We start from the raw sequence: 17,888 nt of genomic DNA, 5'->3' as shown, positions 1-17,888 counted from the left end.
AATGAAAGCTGTTGATGAGTGCTTTAGTAGAGGGTAATTTCCATACCCATGGGTGACTAGGGTCTCGAGGTATAGGCCAAAACGTGGGCCCTTGAACGCCTAGATAGTGTTTTTACATTATGGGTATCAAATTGAAGCTGTTGATGAGAGCTTTAGTACAGGGTAGTTTTCATACCTATTGGTGACCAGGGTTTCGAGATATAGGCCAAACCGTGGGCCCGTGAACGCCTAGATAGTGTTTTTTTTTTGTGGGTATCAAATTGAAGCTGTTGAAGAGTGCTTTAGTATAGTGTAGTTTTCATACCTATTGGTGACTAGGGTCTCGAGATAAAGGCCAAAACGTGGATCAGGGTAACACTAGGATGTGTTTTTACATTATGGATATCAAATGAAAGCTGTTGTTGAGAGCTTTAAAGTAATTTTTATTGTGGTATTCGATTTAGTCGCATCAACCTGGCAAAACTGATAAATAAGCATGCGAAGCCGAAATAATGACATGAATTAATAATACCCACATACCTATTTACATACGTCCTATTCGTTTTGCCTGAAATGTGGTATATAAATTTGCATGTATTAGTATTTACGATGCTTTTTCCGGGAAGTAGACCCGAAACGGACTTGGATTAGGACTAGGACTGGGACTGAGACTGAGACTCGGAGTGGCACTGGGACTGGGACTCAGACTCGGAATGGGACTGGAACAAAATACGTACCACCCTCTGGGACTGGCAATAAGATATGAAGAAGAATGAGAAAAACTTGAGAGAAGAGAAAAGAGAGAAGGAGACTGAGAAAGAGATGGAATGAGACGAAGATGGAGATAGATGAAGCGAAAAATACGGAGGGAGAAGTGAATACAAAGATTAGGAAAAAGTGTAGAGGGGCGAGGGCAGTTAGACGGAAAAAGCTTATGAAAATGTATGCAGATCGACCAAATTTAGGGCAGAGCAACGTCTGCTGGGTCTGCTAGTTTATTTATATATGTAATACCACGAACAGTATTCCTGCCAAGATTCCAAGGGCTTTTGATTTCGCCCTGCAGAACTTTTTCATTTTCTTATACTTAATAGGTGGGCGCCTTTTACTCCCATTTTACAAAGTTTTTTCTAAAGTTATATTTTGCGTCAATAAACCAATCAAATTACCGTGTTTCATCCATTTTTTCCTAGTTGGTATAGAATTGTGGCATTTTTTTCATTTTTCGTAATTTTCGATATCGAAAAAGTGGGCGTGGTCATAGTCGGATTTCGGGCATTTTTTATACCAAGATAAATTGAGTTAAGATAAGTACGTGAACTAAGCTTAGTAAAGATATATCGATTTTTGCTCAAGTTATCGTGATAACGGCCGAGCGGAAGGACAGATGGTCGACTGTGTATAAAAACTGGGCGTGGCTTCAAGCGTTTCGCCCATTTTCACTGAAAACAGTTATCGCCATAGAATCTATGCCCCTACCAAATTCCACAAAGATTGGTAAATTTTTGTTCGACTTATGGCATTAAAAGTATTCTAGACAAATTAAATGAAAAAGGGCGGAACCACGCCCATTTTGAAATTTTCTTTTATTTTTGTATTTTGTTGCACCATAACATTACTGGAGTTGAATGTTGACAATATTTACTTATATACTGTAAAGATATTAAATTTTTTGTTAACGTTTGGCTTTTAAATTTTTTTTTTTAAAGTGGGCGTGTTCTTCATCCGATTTTGCTAATTCTTATTTAGAACACATGTAGTAATAGTAGTAACGTTCCTGCCAAATTTCATCATGATATCTTCAACGACTGCCAAATTACAGCTTGCAAAACTTTTAAATTACCAAGGCCTTCGGGGAGTGTCCTTATCGCTATAACAACAACAAGAAACAAAGAACATTATTACCTACATACGGCAAATCACTCGCGAAATATGGATACTGTAGGCGAAGTACATTGCAATAAATCATCTCTTAGGAGTTTCAAGACGAAATATATGGATTGGGCTACGTTATCCTCTCATTCTGAAAACAGACGGCCACGAAAGGCACCTGAAGGCAATGATATGTCCCCAGCGAGTTAGGCCAACTTGCAGAATGGAAAGTTATCTTTTTAACTCACATTAGGGGTTAACCTGACATTAAGGGTTAAACTCATATATATATATATATACTATGGAGCAAAAGTAAACACTTAAGCCCCGTAGCCTTATATTTTGTTTAAAATTCATAATTTATTTGGATTTTTCTAAACATGTATCAACTTAATCGATTACTTTATACATTAAAGAAACATATATATGTAAATACAAAAAAAACTTCAGTCTTAACTGTAAAATAAATATTATTGAAAAACTGTGTTCAGTTTTGCACTCTAGCATCTTGGTGGGAAGTTTGCCTCAGCTAGTATTTTGTAAAGCCTCCTTTGCTCTTTAGAACAGCCTCTTTACGTCTTGGCATACTTTCAATTAAATTCTGGCAAGTTTCTTGATGAGTGCTTGGGTCGTTGTCTTGTTGAAAGACAATATCCTCATCGTTAAACTCCATTTTACCCATCGCAACTGATAAATTTTCGTACAGTATACCAAGGTACATTTCTTTATTCATTATACCTTCCACTAAGTTTAACAGGCCAACACCAAATACCTATAAACACCCCCAAACCATAATCGACCCTCCACCATGCTTCACTGTCTCGATCACCTGATGGCTTTGCGTCGTTTTTCCGGTTTTCAACCAAAAATATTGGATGCCATTTGAATTGAATCCATTTATTTTGCATTCATCTGACCACAGAACGCGTCTCCAATCATTAAGAGTCCAATTTTTATGACGTGCTGCAAACGCCATTCGTGCTTTTCGGTTTTTTGCTGAAAGCTTTGTCTTCTTGGGCCTTTTTGCAGGAAAACAACCAACTCCTTTAAGCGCACGCCGGACAGTCGTCCACACACTAGCTTCACAATTAATACTTTGCGCTGCTTCTTTTGGTATTTTTGCTTTCCCGGTCAGTAAGGAACGTGCCATAAGCTTCGCTTCGCTATTCCCAATCTTCTTTGGTCGAGCATTTTTGCAATGCTTAGTACCCAAATTTCTAAATTTCTTCACTTTCATCACTTGTGATTGTGAGATTTTAACGTGTATTGCAACTTCCCACGTAGACTTGACCAGTTGAATCAGCTTTTCTACCTCGACAATCTACTGTTGTTGTTACGCGGCTTCATATTGTGAATAAATTTTCACAGCGAACTAAGACAATCTGATCATAACTGGAATAGCAAATACCAAGTCAGCCACCGTGGTGTGATGGTAGCGTGCTCCGCCTATCACACCGTATGCCCTGGGTTCAACTCCCGGGCAAACAACATCAAAATTTTAGAAATAAGGTTTTTCAATTAGAAGAAAATTTTTCTAAGCGGGGTCGCTCCTCGGCAGTGTTTGGCAAGCGCTCCGGGTGTATTTCTGCCATGAAAAGCTCTCAGTGAAAACTCATCTGCCTTGCAGATGCCGTTCGGAGTCGGCATAAAACATGTAGGTCCCGTCCGGCCAATTTGTAGGGAAAACCAAGAGGAGCACGACGCAAATTGGAAGAGAAGCTCGGCCTTAGATCTCTTCGGAGGTTATCGCGCCTTACATTTATTTATTTATTTAAGTCAACCACTTATCTTTGTAAAATATCGAATAACAGTATTAAACGACGCTCCTACTTTATTCAAGTGCAAAAAATTTTCAATGAGTGCAAAAGAGAACACTATACCTATCCTTACATAAAGACGAATTGTGTTAAATGCATTTGTTGTTGTTTTTGTTTATTAATTTATTTTTACTACAAAAACAATGGCAATGCTAATAACCTGGTTTATTTCTATCATATTATAACACCACCTGTTGTGCATGACGTAATCTGAAAAACTGATTCTTAATTGTTCACTTTTGCTCCATAGTATATATATATATATATATATGCATCCGGAGAAAAACTGAAAATCGGTTTATAGGCAACAAAGTTATATGCTAAGGGTCCAAAGGTACGATATATGCAGCTATTCATAGATCTTCAAGATCTACTAGAAAATGGTATAATTCCCCAGGTATTTTCACTTGTGAATTTTTTGTAAACTGTTATTGGTCATTAATCAGAAACGGTTTAAACTATCATCACAAAGCTGCCCTTGTCATAGGGAACAAATCTGGAAATGAACGAAATCAGTAGAGGACCCCGCCCACTTTTATATAAAAGCTTTTTAAAGAGACCTTAGGCGAATGTAGTAGTCGTTTTTATATCAACGCTATTTTACTTCTAAAGTGTATTTACAACAGGAAAGGGAATAAATAAAAAAAAAATGTGGAAATGGGCGTGGCGCTGCTGATTTCTTACCGAGCATTTTCTGACGTTTCTGGACCCATATCTCGAAAGGGTTCACCAAGCGAGTCCTAGCAAAAGCTTTTACACAATCTATATGGATTTGGCTTATGGCCTTATTGTTGTTGTAGCAGTGGCCTTCTTACGTTCGTCTGGATCAAACGGCTGTGTTGGCAGGTGCCGGATCTAATCATAGTGCTTATTCCTTTAACCCTCTTGGAGGCGGGGCCAGATCAAGCAGTAGTTTGCTAGGGTGCCCCGGCTTGTGACAATTTAGCAAAAACTGCCTGTTCAGCATTTCGTTATGCTATTTAATGTTTAGTTCTTTGACCTCATCATTTAGATGATTTTCAGGGGTCATAAGGAGATATCCCGTGGCAGTTCGGATTGCAGCATTTTGACAGGCTTGTAGCCTTTTCCAGTAAGTGTTTTTAAGACCAGGCGACCAAACTGGGTTTCTTATCTTTTCCTAAATAGAAAGACTGGGGATATAGCTGTTTATTATAGACACTAATTTATCTATTGGAGGGCCAGGTCCCGTTGCCATTATCGGGCGGTCGTGGGCACGGGAAATTATTGTTAACTCTCCTTAAACACAAGCGGGGATGGGACACCACCCAATGGTACCTCCTGTTCAATTCTCCTAGGCTTTGAGGTTTCGTTCCTAAATTTAACCGACCCTTGCCGACCATTCAGATAATTTACGGTGAAGCGTTTTATACAACTTTATCAGTGGCGTGATTTTAGAAATAGGCTGTTTTGACTTGTTACCACAGATATATCAACTAGGAAAACATAGCGCACCTGTCAGAATTTCCTCCACAAACTAATTTTTTACCTTTTATTAAGTTTTGTCAACTTTGGTGATATCTGCATGTACATTTTATAAGACTATACCAACCCTGAATTTCATCGAAACTGCAAAATAATAATGAGTGTAACGAGTATTTATTTTCTCATATATGAAATTGACAGAAATATTAATATTTTTATAAAACCCAAATTAATAAAAAAAAATTGAATTTATCGCAACGACTCAGTAATGCATACTTGTCCCTTTGTCGTCCAATTTAAGAACCACCTTTTGCAGACGAAAATGGCTTTAATTTAAGTAGTTATCAACCAACTTAAAACCAGTTTTGGATAGACAAAACTTCATTTTTTAAAATGACACAGATTTATTGACAAAACCCGAAGAGGTTGCGTAATGTTTTCCTAGTCGAAATATATATCATTGGAAAGGTCTAAATCTCTTCTTTCAAGATACGAAGAAAAGCCGAAAATCGGTTTATAACCAATAGGTTCGTAAGGATTCAAAGGTACGAAAAGGCGTTTTCATACCTGTAACTAACGATGGGTGCCGGGAAAAATCTTGCATGCGCTTATTCTTAGATCTTCCAGATCTACAAGAAAAGTGGCATCACTTCATACGTGTTTTCACTTTTGCTGGATTTGTAATACTGTATAATCAACCAATGCCGAAAGTTTTTTCTCAGAATTTCTAATTTTGACGATAGAAAAAAGCTTTTAAAGCATGCAACTTTATACACAAGATTTACAAATTTTTACTGATTTCCTATAATTGTTTACTCAAATGGTTATCTTTATACAAAATAAAACAAGCACTCGTTCTTTAAAAAAAAATTTTAACTAAAAATATAACTGAGCATTTGAGAAATTTTCAGAAATTTGCACTTAAATGTAACGACTAAAAAATGATAATCGGAAATTGGTATGGAATAGTTGTTGTTGTTGTAGCGATAAGGCCACTCCCCGAAGGCCGTGGCGAGTGTTATCGATGTTGATGGTCCTTTGCCGGATGCAGATCCGGTACGTTCCGGTAACAAACACCATTAAGGTATTATCCCGAATATCTCGGAAACGATTTGACGATGACATTACGCTACCGACTGTCTTACACCCAAAAATATTGGGTGTGACGTTCGATCAATATCTACATTTTGGCGAACATTCAACCGCAATTGTACCTAAAATCCAGAGCCGTAATAAAATCCTTAAATCTCTTGCCGGCAGCACTTGGGGTAAAGACAAAGTAACGCTCATTACCACTAATAAAGCAATTGGCTGGCCGATTGCATGCTACGCGTCACCCCAGCGGGTTAGGGGATCAGAATATACGCGCGGTAGGTATGCCTGTCGTAAGAGGCGACTAAAATACCAGATTCAAAGGGCTGTGTAGCGCAACCTTTTAGGTTGCCAGCGCAATATATAGCTTCTCCAAACCCAATTGTCAACCTCACCTATCCGCGGCGGGAGGGAGGGAATGGCCTGAAGGTTTAATGTGGCCACATAAATCGTTCCCGAGATGGTCGGGCTAGCACCTTAATGGTGCTGTGGTACCGGAGCGTACCGGATTTGTATCCGGCAAAGGACCATCACATCGATAACACTCCCCAAAGCCTTCGGGGAGCAACCTTATCGCTACAACAACAACAACAACATGCTACGCGTCCGCGATATGGTCGCCAAGCCTAAAGGTTACTCACTGGAAGAAAAAACATGCCTGCCAAAACACTGCTCTCAGAACCGCTACGGGCTGTCTTCCTATGTCCCCAGAACACCACCTAAACAATGGAGAAAAATGAAATGCTGAGCAAACAGTTTCTGTTGAATACCCAGAAACCTGGACATCCCAACAGACATCTGACTGAAGAGGCCACACCTCCCAGGGGTCTAAGAGATCATCTCCGTAAGCATTATGCGGAAATACGGCACCTCAGAACACAGCCTTATGAAGCAAAACAGCACAAACAGGTCTGCCGAAATATCCTCAAACAGGCGTCAAGCCTCTATGCCAGAAGTTGCCCGGCGAATCCAGTTCTTAAGAAAAAACCCAGAACTAGCAGAAGAGGAACGCACTCTCCCTAGGGAAATGCGCGTCAGTCTAGCTCAACTTCGATCTGGGTACTGTAACAGGTTAAACTCTTACCTATCCAAAATCAATCCGGACATACAAAATGTATGTCCTGCTTGCAATGTGTCCCCACATAACACCAACCATCTCTTCAATTGCAATGTGGAGCCAACGCTTCAAACCCCCTCTCCCTATGGTCGACCCCTGTTGATGACAATTTGTGATCGGTCGCGCCTATTGGATGGGGCGAAGCACTGCTACAACAACAACATTCATTTTGAAAAAGCTTCATAAACTTTTTTATGAATATGGGGGGTTTATATTGAACAAAATTATTTCGTACCAAATAAACTGAGAGCCATAGTATAATGAGAAAACATTTTCGATGAAACAAAAAGAGCTTTTAAATTGCTTGTTCAGTTCAGCGTATACCAACGTATAGCAGCTGTACAAATAACTTGGTATCCCAGAGGTGGTAGAGAAGAACCAACGCCGACAAAGCAGCGATTCTGGCCCTAGAATATTTACTTTTTTGTCAGTGAGTAATATGCAAAAACATACACACTAAAATTAACCAAAAAAGTATATATACGTACACATACATATATATTTTTAATAAATTTACAACGCACCTTAGATAGTATCTCCGCAGCACTAAACATCAATTCTACTGTATTTCACATAATTCGAAGTGAATTTCAAATTTGTTTCATCTCCAAATGATAACCACATATTTTGTATATTATATGAATTTGTATATATGCGCATTCGCCTATATGTATGCAATATTTACACGACCGTTTTAGGGTATTTATTGGCACCGCGATGGTTATCAATATTAAGTAGATCTGGTATACTTACACAAGGAAGCCATATCCTTAAAAATAAAGTAACATACATATATGAGTACTTTATACTAACTCACATGTTTAACATACAAATTTGTATATAAATCAAACAAAAACTCACCTTGAGTTGTTGTATAAATCTGTCCAAGCTCATTTAAACAATTCAATCAAGTAAATTGCCCGAAGCACACAAAAAGTAAATCGACATCAGCAGCAAATAGGTTTGTAACCCAAGGACTTAATTTCAATTTGGGAGAAAAAATGTAAATAGAAAAATTTTGTTTCGCTACTTTTTTTCAGAGAAAAGAAATTACTGAAAAATGTTGTAAATAAATTATATACTGTTTGGCAAAAATTAATATTACCACACCAACAAGCCCGTTGTCCAGCTTAAAGTTGTTGTTATCTATACATTAGGTGGGTGGTGGGCGAAGACACAAAGCTGTTACTGGCAGCAGTTAAATAGACAGTAGTTGTATGGTATTTGCTCCCTTTTACCTGTCGTGCAATCTCTAGCATAGTAGATATCATCATAACACCACTCAGTGCATTTTCTACATAGCTGCGCAGTGGTATAAGGCTCGAATTGTATTAGCAGGTGCAAGTTAGTATTTGTTCTTTATGAATATTATTTACTTTTATTCAGTTAAATTATTAGAAAGCATTCGCCAGCTTTACAATTCTCTTCTTTGCACTAATTACTTGCCTCCTCTTATTCGTCTTGTTACGCTGCAAACAGTCATGCGCGCGCACCAATGTTGTTTAAGAAGAAACGTGACGTGAAGTGTGTTGGGTATACATATGTATATGTACGTAACTGACTGCCGTGCAAATATCTCACGCTTCTTATTGCAAATAATATGCACCATATTGTTTTTTCAACATACGCGATATTTAGAATTCATTTTAACATTTTTAAATTGTTTTTTTTTTTCAGAATTATTAAAATTATTATTTTGAATGTTTTATTTTTTTTATAGATTTGTTTTTATGTTTAATGTGAATTGATGGTGGCCATCGCGCGCATCGTTCTTTGGACATGTACACACTTTTTGGCCTATTTGCAATGAAAAAACTTGAGTAAATAAAAAAGTACACACTTAAAATGCATATTGTATAGACCTAATGGGCTGAGGAGTGGATATGTTGGTAGATCATAGGTTCAAGAGGTTAAGGTTAGGAGTAGAAAGTAGTAGGGTAGGTAGGTTCGTGGGCGAGCAACACAGACCGACATTTTTCAAATCTTGAAACCAGCACACGCCTTTTTCATAACATATTATAGTCTCTAGTTTGATCCTGCATAAGTATTTTGATGAAGTTTTGTCAAAGTTATATACTTTTATATACAGACAAATGTTGGCGTAAATTGATTGCATTGACATTATAACCTTCATAAGCAATTAACCGCGACTGAGTCTTTTGATGTATGCTGAATATTATCTTCATAGCGAAGCTATTGACGGATATGTTGTTATTCCAACAGTCCTCGCCCTGTAAACCGGACCAATTTTTTTGTTTTTTCGATAACAAAAGATTCTGGAACGGATGATGGTTGATCTACGACATGCGTTTTGGCGAAACTTTGATCACTGCTTACATAGTAATCAACTTTGTAGTACACCCCTCGAAAATACCTTAATTCTGTTTTATATAACACATAACGAATGTGAAGGTGGGGTTATGTAGCGCCACCCTCTCAAGGGGTTGCCAGCGCAGTTATCTTGTTTACTTAGCGGACGAGGCTCTGTCGAACCTAGCTTACTCATGAATCAATGTAGTAATATGGTCGTGCTTGTTTCATCGTGTAAAACGGACCAAGCTTTGCTTTTGCAAGGCTGGAAAGGATAGCAACGTGCAATCCGATGGATGATCTACAAGCGTTTTGGCAATCATCATCGTAGTACACACCTCTACATTACATTGACTAATTTATCTAACATACTATTTCATTGGTCCAAGCTCTATGGCTTTAGCTTATATCAGCTCGATTTATAACCATTTTACTTTATAGTATATACGATACTCACTATCGCGCCGTAAACTTTGCCGTTCTCTAGCCTTAATACAGAGGCGAATAAATAAATGAATCTTAAAAAGGATGAAGTATGTCAATATCGTTCCCCATGTTAAATCCACATAAATAGTTTATCCCAGAAAATGTTTTTTTATATATTTTGTCGGCCTGTGTGAGCGTATTAGGAGTATTTATGAATATAATGGAATGTTTTGCATAGTACAAAATATTTAATAATGAATAATCGCAAAACTGAGTAATTTCGTTTTTATTTATATGTACGTTACTCCAGCCAGCGTTATCAATAATTTTATTATTTAAATGTTTATACATTGCTCAGTTTTGCGTATAAATCTGCGCCATGCTTCTCACACATCTCTTCTTTTTTATAACAAATTCATAATTTTCATACGTGATTTTACGCTTTCAATAATTGCCTAAAAAACCACAATTCAACAATTTTTTAAAAATTATGTGAAAAATAAGTCAATCCATGGAAATTTGTTTCAATTGCCCATATTTACTAAGCATATCACAAAACATGTGTCCATGTGCGTGACTAAATACACGAGTTATACACACAACGTGATTTCCAAGCTACTCCCCGTTCCCCCAAAGAAAACATTTACAAATCTACATGAATAGGGCACACAATTTTCCATGGTTTTTCTTAACACAATATACACACCTTAATCCATAATTGTCAAATCCAGGACTCTGCAATTGTCCGTCTTCACTGCCGGACATATTGTGAAATATGATTACGTTGAAATGTGCTTTAAAATATTTTAATTTTTTTCCCTCAAGTGTACAGATGGTTGCTTTGTTTCGGGTTTTACTCGTCCTTCACACGACAGACAAATTATGTAGCAATTCTTTAGTGGTACTCCAAATTTTTTACGCAATTTATACTACTTATATCCCCTTATGCTTCCATAAATTTATGAAATTTTCACACTTTACTGTTGGTTAGATTGTTTGCGATACTTTTGGTGAAATTTTATTAATGATTTTTCAAACCACGTACAAAATTATACTTCACCATTTCGTGAATCTCTCCAGTCAATACGTTTGAAAACGTCGCGTCAAAAAGGAATACAAGAAAATGGCGTACGGGCAGTGCTGCCAAATCGACAGTGTGACATTTGTTAAAGGTGAAACAGATTTGCAACTGCTCTGCGCTTCGATGCTTTGTTTACCGTTTTTTGGCACCAATGTGCACTGACACTTCGTATTAAAAAATCTGATTAATTAAGCCTTAAGCAGTATTTTATTCGAATTTTCCATAATTTTCTTAGGTGAAAAGGGAAAGAAGATTGAAGACAAATTATTTGAAATAATTTTGATAAGATATATAGGATTATCTTAGCAAAATAATGAAGTTGCCTTTATTTCATAATTAATAATAAATTCCCTTTATTTTGACTCGATCCTAGGAGGAGTCAGCGGCAACACTTTTAACAAGCGAAGACAGAATTTGAGCTCGTATCAACTATATTCTGTCGGCTATTTTGTGTCTTGCCAATATATCCGTGGCAATTTGACAAAAATACATATCTTCAGTTAACATAAAAGTGATATTTTGGCTTGTTAATAGACACGCGTTACATATCCCACAATATTATTTATTCATAATCCTATCGCCAAATGGCTCCTGCAAAATATAAGAAGTCACTATAATGAAATAATGATAACTTTTTAGTTAAATGTTATATCATCACCATTATCTTAACACGAGATTTGTCGCTTTGTCAAATTGCCACATGTTTGACATATGTACGTATATTTACTACTTTGTCGAAGTATTAAATATGTAGCATTATGTCTGTTTATATTTTCATAAATGTATATGCAATTATCAACAGCTTATAGGTTAATTTGGGGGTGGGTGGTATTGAATTTGGCAGGTCAAAGCAGTACGTGTTTTATTTGTGCAACCAAGCTTGCCTCCCTATGATCAAATATTTATTTACGTACCTACATATGTATGTATATTATTGCAAAGCATTATTTTAGTTTGATAGTAAATACATAGCCCACATCCCAAATTTCAAACATAAAGTATAGATCCTATATTTGTCAGACATTTAACATGTTGCATACATATTATAAACGTTTACTCAACAAATAAGTAAATATCTGCAAATTAAAAACACTCAAATTCTTCAAAGAATTCCCATAAAAATTAGGTGCGAAATGTCAGAATTTGGTAGAAAAGGAATCAGCGATACCCCGACCAAGGCGAATCTATACCAGGTGGTGGCAAAGCGAATTCGATCAATTCGCCGTGCAGATGAATGTCAAGTCAAAAGAAATTTTTCATAGATTTCGATTAACTGACATTTTGTTGTACAAGGCTTTGTATGGAAAATTATCAAGAAGAAGCAATCAGCTGATGGGATAACACCACCTGCAATGAATTCGCCTTGACCCCGACCAAACATTACGTTTGACATCTCGTCGCTTTGCAGCGAGCATTTCGCTACTTTTTCCAAACTGACGTCTCTTATATATCTATCCTCTTTTGTACAAGTACAAGCAGGGATGCACCTTAACGTTAAGCTAATCGTTTATCAAATAATTTCCACCGTTTCCGTTGAAACACTTCGAAATATTATCGATAAAGGAATTATCAAGATAAATTGTATCTCGTTTTTAACCGAAACGAAAAGCTTTCGTTAACGGTAAAAACGTTAACAAAAACGTGATACTTAAAGTTTGAATTGTGCTGGCAATGCTATAGCCATGGTGAAGCCAGTAAGGTGCTAACAGCGAGCGGACATACACACGAACTCCATGTAATTTGTTTGTGTAATTCGTTGGTGGTAATGTCAAAATACTCTGAGAAATGTTCGTACTGTCAAAATTCATGAGAAAAGTTGCAATCAGCTTGGCTAATGCCTTCACCTTTAATGACTCCGCCATCAATCAGCTTTGCCAGCATAGTTTGAAATTAATAATCAACATAAACGATTTGATTTCGTTTTGATATGGCAGAAAACGAAGCAAAATCACTTCGTTAATTTGACGTTCTTAACGTTAATAAACGAAACGAAATGACTTTGTTTCGTTTATTAACGTTAATTATCGTAACGAAATGATATCGGTTCGTTGGTTAAGCATGCCTGAGTACAAGTGTGTTGACTTCTTTCTGACAGGCACTCGCTTAAGTGAGCATAACGGGAAACTCTGGGTTGCCATTGCTGTTTCGGTTGAAAACGGTCAATTAGGGTTCTGTGCAGAGACGTAAAAGATTGAAACAGGGTTTATGTAGTCACAAAAGTGTTGCTCCTGTTCCACAGCATATTAATTTTATATCATGGCGAAAATTGTTCAGTTCAGAGTTATTGATTTTCATTAAAAGTTTAATTTATTATGGAGGGTTACTCCTTTAAGTGTAAAAAGCAGAGAAAACGTAGAGTTTTTCAAATTATTGTGAAAAACTTTTTAATTGGAATTTCTGTACCCAAGTTCACTATATTTGTGTAACAGAAGAATCTGGTGGTCAATTCCTTAACTATGAAAAACTGAAAAATGTACACTTATTGAAAACTCATTTGCACACACCATTTACACTTTGAATTTAGTTGTGTTTTTATGCACAAAATTTTGAAACTAAAAACAAAATTTTCATTTGTTAGAAAAAATTAATAAAAACAGCCTAATGTCAAAAAACCCTATCGAAATACAAACTGGCTTGTTTGTTTTTAATGAACTACGTTGTATTTTTCTTGTATATCGTTAGTTTTTTTTTTTTAAATATCCCTGTAAGAATGGCCAAAGTCTCCAATAAAAAACCTCCATGGTTTACAAGAGTGGTATTACAAAGTATAAAAACGAGAAACCAGCTATACATACGTTGGAAACGTACACCAACGCGCGAAAACTGGGAAGCATACCGCGTTGCCCGTAATAAAGCTAATATGACCACAAAAAACTCTAAAGGGCAGCACTACCTTACCAAGTTAGATGTAAACTTATCTGGCAAAGTATTGTGGAACCATCTAAAGTCTGTTGGAATTGGGAGTAAAACTAGTATAGAATGCAATTTAGACGCCAACTCTATGAATGATTACTTCTTAGAATCAAACATGATCCAAAGCAGCAGAGATTTTAAACTGAATGAAAGCTTACTACTTGCAACAGAAAAAACATTTGACTTCTCAACCGTGACTGAGTATGATATTCTAAAAAGTATTTTTTCAATTAAATCGAATGCCATTGGAGAGGACAACGTAAGCTTAAAATTTATAAAGCTGATAATTCCATTCATACTTTCAACCCTAACACACATTTTGAATTTTTCCATCACTACCTCGACGTTTCCGGACTCCTGGAAAATAGTTAAAGTTAATCCAATCTCTAAAAATCGTTCGGGTGCCATTCCAGCAGATTTTCGGCCAATTAGCATACTTCCTTCTTTGTCAAAGGTTTTGGAAAGGCTAATGGTTACGCAAATAGTTGATTATCTATACAACAATAATCTTCTTGCCCAAAACCAGTCAGGATATAAAAAGGGTCACAGCTGTGCAACTGCTATGCTTAAAGTAATTGATGATATTAGACCGTCCTTCGATAAAGGTGATTTAACTGTTTAACTCTATTGGACTTCTCCAAGGCTTTTGACAAAGTTGACCATACAATACTTTTGCACAAGCTTGAAAAGTATTTTGGGTTTTCTAAAAGCGCGGTAAATCTGCTCAAAAACTACCTTAGTAATCGTTGGCAAAAGGTTGTGACTAAAAATATGGCTTCTGAGCTAAGAAGATTGCATTCGGGGGTACCTCAGGGATCCATTTTGGGCCCGATTTTGTTCAGTATTTTTATTAATGATATGGTCTACTGCTGTAAAAATGTGTCCATACACCTGTATGCGGATGATGCACAAGTATATCTATCCCGTCCAACAGGACTATGTGAAGATTTGATAGCTAGAATCAAAGATGATTTGCAATCAATCTCTATTTGGGCCAAATGTAATAATTTGAGTCTTAACGCAAAAAAAACCAAAGCCAAATGTATTTCACACAGGACGAATTGTGAGGAATTCTTTCCCCCAATAATTTTAGAGGACTCGTCTATAAATTTCGAGTCAGTTGTAACTAGCCTTGGTTACAAAGTTAATTCATACCTTGGGTGCTCCGATTATATAAACCAAATCATATCTAGAATTTATTTCATTCTAAGAAAGCTGTGGTACACAGCTAACTTCGTCCCGCAGGACACAAAATTACGTTTGGTGAAAACCTTTATAGTTCCACTCATTTCTTATGGCGAACTCATCTACGGGCACCTAGATAGCGCATCTGAGCGAAAACTTGCAATGGCCATAAACAGCTGTGCTAGGTATGTGTTTTGTAGGCGTTAGTATGACCACATCTCACAATTTAGTTACAAGATACTCGATTGCAATCTGACTTGCTACTTGAAGTACCGTAATCTTATATATATGCATAAGCTCATTAATATGAGAAATCCGAAGTACCTTTTTGAAAAGTTGGCTTTTGCGCATTCGAGTAGAACACGCAACCTCATCGTACCAAAACATTATTATAATACTTCATCACGAACGTGTTTTGTCAGTGTTGTCAAACTCTGGAACTCTTTACCAAACAAAATTAAATCGATAACAAATCCCAGGCGCTTTAAATTGGAAGTGTTTAAGTTTTTAAATATCTAAACATTTCTTCCTATTTTCTTTTACTTTTTCATTCTTATGACCTTAATTTCTCTTTTTCATATTTTAAGGAATAAATCTTTCTATACCTAAAATATTTGTTATAAGTTGTTAATTATGATTTAAATTAATGCAATTTTTTATGATATGCATATACAGTAATTATTATTGTTATTAGATATTATTATTATTAATTAAACATGAAACTATTGTAAATTAATTAATGATGATGGGTTTAAAAGATATTAGTCTTACGCTCAACCAACGAGTCTTATAAATAAATTGAATTGAAAATTGAATTGTTCACACACTTATACCAGTACTGAAATCTTATTGGCTCCATAGACAAAAAATATAAGAAAAAATACAAGAATAGAAAATAAAGTAGTGTCATATAGGAGTTTGATTTGTTTGCACATAGACGCTTTGGTTGTATTGCATTCATTAATTCATCTGTCGGACGAAGTATCGAAAAATTTACATAAATGCTTTGGTTGCGTGCCTACGCCTTGACAACACCAGACGAAAAACAATGAAACGCCGTACGTTATATTTGCTTTGAAGCGACCAAAGCGTTTATATAATTTTGCCCTTATGCATTTGTGTAAACAGCCTTAGAAGTGAAAATTTTCCATGTTACACGTGCGGCGCTTTATATTTTGACTCCAATTTAAATAAATTTTGTTTTCCGTATGTTTCCGCATTGTTGCAGGCTATTTCATCTGTAAATACTACAAAGTTTTATTGAACTATCAAATGCAACTCAGCTTGAAGTACTCTTTCGTACCAAAAATGCAACTCTAGACCCGAGATTTGCATCAAGTGAGCGAGGCTGTTTGTAGTTTTGACGTTTATCGCTTAGCTGACACACTTGTATAGGTCATAGTGTACAAGTACAAGTGTGTTGACTTATCTGTCAAACATTCTGACAGGCACTCGCTGAATTCGGAATGACAGCGAATTCAAAATGGATACCATTACCGAGTGCGCCGAATGATTGAAAAATTGAAAAAGTCGATACGATTGGTAGTCAAAAATGTTGTCGTTGAGACCAAAAATGCGACTCTAGACCTGAGATTTCCATCAGGTGAGCGAGGCTGTTTGTAGTTTTGACGTTTATTGCTTAGTGAACACACTTGTATAGGTACACTATGGTATAGGTACACTATGGTTTTAAAGCGGAGTCATTGGTGCCGTTTCTCGTATCGCTGTAGTCGTATCCCTAACGTAATCAGCTATTGGCGCTACGACATGCGTTACGATCCTACCTTCGTCCTCAAAACAAAATTTACAGAGATTATTTATCCTGGGGCACCCATTGGCAATTTGTGTTTGGAACGTGTTGAACGAGAATTTGTTACCGATGTTGTGCGCGCAGATGTACCATGCTTAGAGGATTTGGGTGTTCAACTGACAGCTATGGAAGATCAAGTACCATGGGAATTGAGACCATTCCGTGCTGCTCAATATTATGATGCCGAATTGGGTGAATGGGAAGAGCCTTCCCCACCAAAAACTATTGGACATCGGGAGGAACTGCGTATGTTCGCATAAAAATACGGTAGCGGCAACAACGCTAATAACGAAAGCTCAACAAATCAAAAACAAAATGGAGCAAATGAAAGTTGGTGGCGTTGGTGGCCACGCAGTTATTTGAAGAAGAGACATTTGCGAATACGTGAGCTACTTTTCTTTGTACCTGTTGTGCGTTCTTTTAGGTATGGTGTGACATCTAGTGAATTGTGGTCGATTATGTACGATCTTGGGGTAGACTTCAATGTTAAAAAGTTGGTCAGAAAATAAATAAAATAAAATTCTATTTAATTATGAAAATTAAAATGAGTTGCAAAAACAATTTTTTAATTTACCCGCCCTTTGGCATTGCTAAAGGGCACCGCAATATATGTTTGGCTTCCCACGATAGACGGTTCTATATACCGGAGCGAACCGGGAAAACCCGACCAAGGGCTGTCGTTTTTGCGTTACCCCAATCAAGTTGTTGCGGCCTTCCTACAAGTTGTCATCCCCCAGTAGATCTTTGCAGAGGGACTGCAGAAGAAATTATCAACATTTACATCCCTCCTGTCACTTGATGCCCCAGGGGATGCGCACTGGTGAAAATCGCATCCTTCTAGGC

General features: G+C 36.8%; 1 protein-coding gene and 2 long non-coding RNA genes across 7 annotated transcripts in view; 1 reads left to right on the top strand and 2 right to left on the bottom strand.

The window, feature by feature from the left end:
- Positions 1-8,418, bottom strand: part of LOC137233889 (uncharacterized) — a 35,246-nt gene extending 26,828 nt beyond the window's left edge. The window contains exons 1-3 of one of the 2 annotated variants that reach the window (XR_010947595.1): positions 8,182-8,418; positions 7,845-8,089; positions 1,143-1,849 (exon numbers count right to left, since the gene is read on the bottom strand). This is a non-coding gene — a long non-coding RNA (uncharacterized lncRNA). Of the gene's footprint in view, positions 1-1,142; positions 1,850-7,844; positions 8,090-8,181 lie in introns of those variants that run through there. The other variant, XR_010947594.1, reaches the window with a different exon arrangement.
- Pitslre (cyclin dependent kinase 11B pitslre) overlaps positions 1-11,309 on the bottom strand; it is a 46,646-nt gene extending 35,337 nt beyond the window's left edge. For 2 of the 4 annotated variants that reach the window (XR_010947593.1, XM_067757406.1), the window contains exon 1: positions 10,763-11,309. Coding sequence is in view for 1 of the 4 variants with exons in the window: in XM_067757406.1 (XP_067613507.1) it covers positions 10,763-10,821 (59 nt within the window). In the remaining 3 variants the exon portion in view is untranslated. The other 2 variants (XM_067757407.1, XM_067757408.1) reach the window with 2 other exon arrangements.
- Positions 11,310-16,506: 5,197 nt separating this feature from the next.
- LOC137252106 (uncharacterized) lies at positions 16,507-17,590 on the top strand. The gene is made up of 2 exons (XR_010953451.1): positions 16,507-16,630; positions 16,912-17,590. It is a non-coding gene; the product is annotated as an uncharacterized lncRNA (long non-coding RNA).
- The last annotated feature ends 298 nt before the right edge of the window (positions 17,591-17,888 follow it).

The sequence above is a fragment of the Eurosta solidaginis genome, chromosome 5 (genome assembly GCF_040869045.1).
Source record: "Eurosta solidaginis isolate ZX-2024a chromosome 5, ASM4086904v1, whole genome shotgun sequence".
Lineage (NCBI taxonomy): Eukaryota > Metazoa > Arthropoda > Insecta > Diptera > Tephritidae > Eurosta > Eurosta solidaginis.
Note: the sequence above shows the minus strand (reverse complement) of the source record. Positions and strands in the feature narration are given on the sequence as shown.